Source organism: Camellia sinensis, chromosome 6 (assembly GCF_055761805.1).
Source record: "Camellia sinensis isolate YWXY chromosome 6, ASM5576180v1, whole genome shotgun sequence".
In the NCBI taxonomy this organism is placed as follows: Eukaryota; Viridiplantae; Streptophyta; class Magnoliopsida; order Ericales; family Theaceae; genus Camellia; species Camellia sinensis.
In genome coordinates, this window is record NC_138966.1 from 26,421,380 (window position 1) to 26,429,940 (window position 8,561).

General features: G+C 33.4%; 1 protein-coding gene across 1 annotated transcript; it reads left to right on the forward strand.

Annotated features, from left to right (window-relative positions):
* Positions 1 to 2,535: 2,535 nt before the first annotated feature.
* Positions 2,536 to 3,105, forward strand: LOC145793229 (uncharacterized). Its single transcript, XM_082875996.1, has one exon. It carries the CDS (start codon positions 2,536 to 2,538, stop codon positions 3,103 to 3,105), a length of 570 nt encoding a protein of 189 aa, XP_082732122.1.
* The last annotated feature ends 5,456 nt before the right edge of the window (positions 3,106 to 8,561 follow it).

Genomic DNA, 8,561 nt, shown 5'->3' on the forward strand with positions numbered 1-8,561 from the left:
AAAATAAATATATATAATCACACTTATTTAAAATGTGTGATTAAAAAATATTATCTCACTCATTAAATTAAGTGTGATTAAAAAATTATTTAAATTTTTTTAATCACACTTCTAATAAAAGTGAGATATTTTAATTATTCTTATGTGATCTTTAATCACATGTTAATTAAAATGTGTGATTAAAATATATATATATATATATATATATATATATATATATATATATAATCACACTTAATTAAAAAGTGACATTAAAAATAAATATTATCACACTTCAAATCAAGTGTAATTAAAATATCAATCTAATTTTTTTTTGTCACACTTTTAATAGAAGTGAGATATTTTCATTTATCAAAGTGTGATCTTTAGTTATTTTTATAGTAATGAAACATCTCCTTAATGCATTTTAAATTGTAAAATGATGTGAAAATATTGAAATACAAAAAGTTACAAGACATTTAATATTTTTTTGCTTTTGTTTATTTATTTATTTTTTTGAAAAATAAAAAATGCATAAGAATTGAAGAATTTCGGTAGATGCAAGCATGGTTTTAAAAACCGGACTGGACCGGCCGGTTCAACCGGTGACCGGATGGGGTTCCGGTCCGGTCGACCCTCTTAAACCGGCCATCTGGAAAAACCGGCCTATTTTTTGAAAACCGGTGAACCCACCGGTTAAACCGGTGAACCGGTCGACCCGGCCACGGGTTGATTGAACCGGTCCGGCCTTTTTTTTTTTTTTTTTTTTCCTGTTTTATTTTCTTTCTTTCTTATTTTATATATATATATATATATATATATTATATATTATATATATAATAAAAATTTAATTGGAAACTCTCTTTTAAGGGTCTCCTCTTGTGAGGAATCCCATTGAGAGCTTGAAATTATTGTGAAAACTTCTATCTATTTATAAGAAAAAAATTCTTCCAAAAAACTCAAGAAATCTATGTGGGATTCAATCAAATTCATTGGAGGGAAACTTAAAATTTGATATCCATTTTGCTCTTCTTTCAATCAAAGTGTTTGAATTAAAATCATATGAAAGAAATATTAAATATTTAATTTCTTCTTCCAAAATGAAAATTAATAATATTTTTAAATATATTTTTATATTTTTTAATAAAAAAAAGTATTAAGAGAAATATTTAAGATTATTAAAATTTTTAATTTATAATTTTATTATTTATATTTTTATTTAAATATAATTTTAATATATTTATGACGTCACGGTTCGATTCCGGTTCAACTCGACGGTTGAACCGGTGACCCGTCCACCCGATCATTTTTCCGGTTCATTCACTGGTCCGGTTTTTAAAAAATTGACCCCCCAAAAAAATTATAATGGGCCTAAATGCCGTACAAGTTGGGAAGATGTACAGTGAGAAAAAGTCGTAGTTTTCCAAGCCTTGGATTAGGTACTTGCAGTAGTACTACTACGGGTGGTAGTTTAGTTTGTCAAAGTGAGTTAAATTTCATGGGACAGGAGTCCAATGGCTGGTTGCCATGATAATAGTCCCACACAGTTAGTTGAAGGGGAAGATGTCACCCCATCACCATGTTCCTTGAAATCATAGCGACGTGGGTGGCTTGTCACTCTCACCCTTCCCTCCTACCTCTCCCACTCCTCTTTAATTTTCTTCTCCTCCCAACTGGAAATTCTGTCTCGGCATACGTACAAATTACAAAGTCATTTTCTCTCTCTCTCTCTCTCTCTCTCTCTCTCTGTTGATATCACTTTCTTACCTCGTTTGGCAAGTGACCATTTTAATCAAAAAATTAAAAAATTAATAAAAAAATTAAAAAACCAATAATTCATACTAAAAAATCAAAGATTCTCTATTTTCTTTATTTTTTGCATATCTTTTCGTAAAAAGTTAAAAAGTCATCCCAAACATACTAATTTTTTTTACATCACATTTTAGCTAAAAAATCAAAAAGTTACTAAAAAAGTCTGTTCTCAAACGAGGCCTAAGGTTTCAAAAAGACATTATGTAACGGTTGTGGTCGTTGTATAACGATTACAGTGGTAAGTGCTATTTATTACATTCACTTTTGCTGTGTGACGAAAATTCGCATGTGTAACGATTGTTTCGATGTTATGTAACAGTCGTAGCAGTACTGTAATAGTCATAACGGCCCGTTACACACCGTTACAATATTCTGAATAGCTCTTTTTTTAAAAAAAAAAATTAAAAATTTTAAAAAAAAATCTTACAAAAAAAGAATGAATACTCAAGTGATCCAAACCTATAAAAAAATAATAAAAAACTTGTATGAATTTTTTTCCTTGTAATTTATTTTTTAATTTTTATTTCATTGCATTAGCATATAAAATAAAAAATATATGAATAGGGATTGTATTTATTTTATAATCATTTCATTTAATATTTAATTGTAAATATTTTTATCTAAAAAAACTTTATTAGGGTTGTTAACAACTCCGTTAGTCCCAAGCCTGGGTAAAAGAGGAGGGTTGTGTGTTAGGTAGTCGACAGTAAACACATAAAAAAGCCGCTCAAATCCCTTATGACAATGAATCCTATTTTGAATCGATTAAATGCTAGGTCATTCCCCTCAAGTGACACATTGCGCCTGCTTCTGGGTGTTTCAAAAAGTGAGCAAGGGGCACCGCATCGATGCTTGGGTGCGGTGAAAAATGGGCAAAGGTTCCCGCGTTTTTCCAGACGAGCGAGCGTAAAGAAACTAGTCCAAAACTATAAGTTTAGGGTAGCCACTTGGAATATAGGAACTTTAACTGGTAAGACAATGGAATTGGTGGATGTTATGATTAGAAGGAGAGTTAGTATAGCATGCGTACAAGAAACTAGGTGGACGGGTGAGAAAGTTAGGAAAATTGAGGATACCAGCTTTAAACTATATTATAGTGGTAAGGATAGACGCAGGAATGTGATAGGAATCGTAGTTGTCAAGGGTCTTGTGGAAAATGTAGTGGCGGTCATTAGAAAAGGGGATATGATTATGTTAGTTAAACTAGTTATTGGAGGGAATATACTGAACGCTATTAGTGCATACGCTCCTCAAGTAGGATTAAATGATCGGACTAAGAGAGGTTTTTGGGAGCGAATGGATGAGATCTTGTAGGAGATACCCGTAGGAGAGAACCTAGTTCTAGGTGGAGATTTCAATAGCTACGTAGGCATAGATAAACTAGGATATGAAAGAGTACATGGTGATTACGACTTTGGTGATAGAAATAAGGCTAGAGAGAGTATCTTAGATTTTGTGTTGGCTTTTGACCTGGTGGTGGCCAATACTATGTATAAGAAGAGGGAGGAACATTTGAAAACCTTTACAAGTGGGTCAGTTAAAAGCCAAATAGATTACTTCTAGTGAGAAAAGTGGACCGCCTAAAATGCAGTGAATGTAAGGAGATTCTTGGAGAGAGTCTGACCTCTCAACATAGGATTTTGGTACTAGATTTATGTTTTAAAGGGCCATACCAAGCTAGGAAGGATGGTGGGCATCATAGGACGAGATGGTGGGACCTAAACAGGGATAAACTTAAAATATTTAAGAATAGAATTTATAAGGAATGTACTTGGGACTTGGAAGATGATGCTAACACTACGTAGAACTCGACGGCCAATCATATGAGGAAAATCTCAAGGGAAGTGCTGGGAGAGTCGAAATGAACGGGACCCAGCTCTAGGGAAACTTGGTGGTGGAGGGAAGAGGTTCAAAAGGTAGTTAAGGCAAAAAAAAAAAAAAAAGAGTGCTTTAGAAACTGGCAAAAGGATAAAACTGAGGAAAACCTTAAGAGCTATAGATTGGCTAATAAGGAGGTCAAGAAAGTAGTAAGGGAGGCTAAGTTAAAAGCTTATAATGACCTATATAATAGACTAGATAGTAAGGAGGAAGATAAGAGGGTATACAAACTTTTTAAGATACGAGAGAGGAAAATAAGAGATTTTAATCAAGTTAAGTGTATCAAGAGTGAGGATTCTAAGGTATTGGTGAAAGATAAAGAGATTAAGGAGAGATGGAAGAACCATTTTGAGAAACTATTAAATGAGGAACACAGAGGTATGTCAATGGAGGAAGAAATAGCCAGTAATACGACAAACCAAAACTATAGGTTCTATCGCAGGATTAGGAACTTTGAAGTGGATATTGCACTTAAAAAAATGAAATCAAATAAGGCTTTAGGATCCGTTGATATCCCTATTGAAGCTTGGAAGTGTTTGGATAAAAAGGGGGTTGCTTGGTTGACTAGGTTGTTTAGCAAGATTTTGTTGATTAGGAACATGCCAAATGAGTGAAGGAAGAGTATTTTAGTACCAATATATGAGAATAAAGGAGATGTCCAGAATTACAACAACTACAAAGGAATCAAGCTAATGTGTCATATAATGGAAGTGTGGGAGAGGGTAATGGAACATTGATTGTGAGATGTAACAGAGGTGTCAGAGAATCAATTTGGATTTATACCTGGCAGGTCAACAATGGAAGCGATCTATCTTTTGAGGAGAGTAATAGAAAAGTATAGAGAAAAGAAAAAAGACATTCATATGGTGTTTATCGACCTTGAGAAAGCATATGATAGAGTGTCTCGGGATATAATATGGTGGGTATTAGAGAAGAAAGTGGTGACAAAAGGTTACACTGACGTGATTAGGAACATGTATGAAGGGGTGGTGACAACTATTAGATCGCTTGCTAGATAGACAAATGAATTCCCTATTATTGTAGGGTTACACCAATGATCTACCTTAAGTCCTTATCTTTTTGCTTTAGTTATGAATGAGTTGATGAGAAATATTCAGGATGACGCGCCTTGGTGTATGCTTTTTGTAGATGATATCGTGTTAGTGGATGAGACTAGAGAAGGAGTTAACACAAAGTTAGAAATTTGGAGAAAAACACTTGAATCTAAAGGATTCTGGATAAGCAGAACTAAAACAGAGTACATGGAGTGTAAATTTAGTAACAATAACAATGAAAGCAGAGGAGAAGTGAAGATTGAGAATCAAGAACGGCCTAAGAGTGAACATTTTCGTTATTCACGGTTGATTATCACAATGTCAGGGGAGATTGATGCTGATGTGGCCCATAGGATTAAGGCGGGATGGTTTAAGTGGAAAAGTGCGTCTGGGGTACTATGCGATAAATAAATACTCACTAAACTAAAAGATAAGTTTTATAGAATGACTATTAAACCAGCGATATTGTATGGGACGAAGTGTTGGACAACTAAGAGACAACATATAGATAAGATGAGTGTTATTGAGATGAGGATGCTAAAGTAGATGTGTGACAAAACTAGACAAGACATAATTAGGAATGAGTGTATTCGGAAATGGGTAGGAGTAGCGTTGATAGAAGATAAGTTGAGAGAGAATCGAATGAGATGGTTTGGTCATATTCAACGGAAACCAACAGAGACAGTAGTGAAGAGGTGTGATGAGGTGATGATAGATGGTAGTGTTAGGGGACCGGGTAGACCTAAATTAATGTTGGCTAGCGTTGTAAATAGAGATACGAATCTACTTAATTTGACTAACGAAATGACCTTTGATAGAGCCGCGTGGAGAAGGAAGATTCATGTATCCGACCTCATTTGACGGAACTTAAGCCTTGGTTTGGTTTAATGTGTTATCTAAAAAATGTCTTTAAAAAAATCAGTAGCTCAAAAATAATATTTGCTTATGGCACAATTTTTATTTTCATAATTATTTCATTTAATACTTAATTGTAAATAATTTTATTTAGTTAGCTGTAAAGTGTTGTCTAAAAAAATATCTCATAAAAAAAAAAATCATTAGCTCAAAAATAATTTTGGTTATGGCACACTTTTTTTAGGGTAAATTACAAACACACCTTCTAAGGTTTGATTAAAATACGAATCGTCCCCCGTAGTTTTGAAAATTACATTCCACCCTTTGAGGTTTCTAATTTCATAATAAATCAACCATTTTATTAATCAATCATCAAGTCAATCAATAGTTTTTGATGATGTTAAAAATATGTTTCAATTAATAATTTAGGTAATTTTATTATTGTATAGGAGAGCAATTATGAATTTTATTTTTTTAGTTAATTTTATTAAATAACAAATTCTAATAAAAGGTATTTGTAATTTTCAAACCACATGGGGCAATCTGTATTTTAAGCAAACTTCAGGGGGTGTATTTATAATTTATTCCCTTTTTTTTAATAATCATTTCATTTAATAATTGTAAATATTTTTTATTTAGTTAGTTCAGGTATTGGTTGAAAATAATTTTATAGACATTTAAAATCAATTATTCTTAAAATCATTAACTATTGAAATAAAATGTAAAAAGCTCATTTTATAGTAATTTAAAAATATAAAATATATTGGATTACACTTAGAAACTAACAAAAATTTATCAAAATTTATTTTAAATCCTAATTAATGTGATTTTGAAAAGAAAAAAAAAATGCAAATTGGTAAGTTTTTCTCAAGTTGTGCGAAAAATTAAAAAGTTCACAGTTCTGGTTACCGCAACCGTTACACTATGGGTTTTACACTCCACAACCGCAACCGTGTTACAGCAATTGTTACGATGACCGCAACAACTTTTGAAACCTTTCTTGTCACACATATTTTATTAAAGTCATCTAAATAATATAAAGGTTATTTCATAACTATAAATGAATCGAATTGTTTATAAAGAAGTCAAGCTTCAATCGTTAATATTTGTTTGAACTTACTTATTGGTTAAATAAACGAGGTCAAACTCGATTTTTAAATTTGTTTAGTAATCGAAACAATTATGAAAAGCTTAGCTTAGCTTGATTAGGTTCATAAATATAATAAATTTAATTTTTATTTATTTTTATTAGTAGATTTTTATTAATTTATTTTATTTCTCTATCCATGCTTGGTATTTTATGATAAATTTATATATTTGATTGACGAAATTTATTATTAATATGAGCTTTATTTTATATTTTGTTTACAATTTTCTTTAATATGCATATTAATTTAAGTTCGATTTTAATTTTTAAAAAATTTCAAAATTTGTAATTTCTAAACTCAACTCGTTTATATAATTAAGTCAACTCGAGTCAAGTTTATTTTTTCAAATATTTGACGAGTCGAGTTCAAGTTCATGTTTAAGTTCAAGTTCATAATTAAGTCAGCACGAAATAATTCTTCTCGTATGATCCTGTTGATCAAGCTTGCGCTCCTCGAAACGTCGTCGCTTTGCTGCCTGAGAACACAAACTTGAGCTAGTCGGCAGGTGTGTGCCGGAAACCCCTCCGATACTGTCATGCCCCAAACTTTCCCTTAAAAGTTTGGGCATGACCTACACAGAAACGAACGCATAACCTGGTATACATATCATATGGGGCCTGAACGGAAGCATTTACCAATATAAATTAACATAAATAAAAGAACTGCATCCATTGAGCGACCACTATCATGCTAGGATCACAGACAGAATATAAGGCAAATAAACATACAGTGACGTGCATCAGAGAGTTAGCTATGTACATATATATATATACAGACCCAACCCTTAGAATTGGGCGTAAAACAACATGGACAGGCAAAAGAATTATATATACATCAACCTTAAGCAGATAATCAGAGTGTAAATATAGCGACCCCGGTCTTTTCCCATTTGATTATTGTATCCGGACTTAGGTTCCGTTTATTCTGTCATTGTATAATTGTTGTCGTCGTCCTTTATTTTCTCATTTGGAGTTATAGGATGTGTTGGGCAGGTTTGTTTCAGGTTGGTTGGGTTCGTAAACCAAGTGTTGCTGTCTAGTTTTTGGGTAGGTCGCTCGAGCCAGGGCTTGGTCGCTCGAGCGAGGGTTGTATTTTGTGTCTTCTGGCTCGATCCAGCTTTGCTTCGCTCGAGCGAGCGTTTGCGTCTAGTATAGACTTGAGGGCAGTGCTTATTCGCTCGAGCGAGCGAGGTGTATGTTTTCGAGTTCCTCGCTCGAGCGAGATTTCTGTCGCTCGAGCGTGCTGCTGGGTTGCAGACCTGAAGCATTGCATTTTTGGCTCGAGCGAGCTTTTCTTTGCTCGAGCGAGCTTTTCGTGTGTCTGGTCGCTCGAGCGACCAAGTCTTCGCTCGAGCGAGTCTGTCAGGTTTAAATAGGCAGCAGCGTGTTTCAGATCAGTTTTTGATCCACTTTCAGATTCCAAAACCCTAGGTACGAGTTCTCTCTCCCTCTACACACCATCTCTCTTAGGATTGATCTACTTAGAGTGAGTTTCTACCTTAGATCCTTTATTAAAAAGATAGAGTGAGTCGAGGGCTTCCATTTAATCTGAACGTTTGGTGATTTGGAGCACATTGGAATTTGGGTCTTCATCTCTGTCTTCTCCATTCGGGTTATTTTCTTCGAGGTAGGGATTTCCCACTCCAATGTATACGTTTTGTTCTAAGTTCTGGCATTTTAATAGGTTGGGGGTATTTTGGTAATTTTGGGAAAAACCCTAGTTGTTTAAATAAATTGAATTGTATATTTAATTTAAGGAACATTGGGGAAACTAGTTAATTTCATGAGTTTGAGCAATCTATTGATTAAATGGGGTAGTTGGTTAATTTAAATCA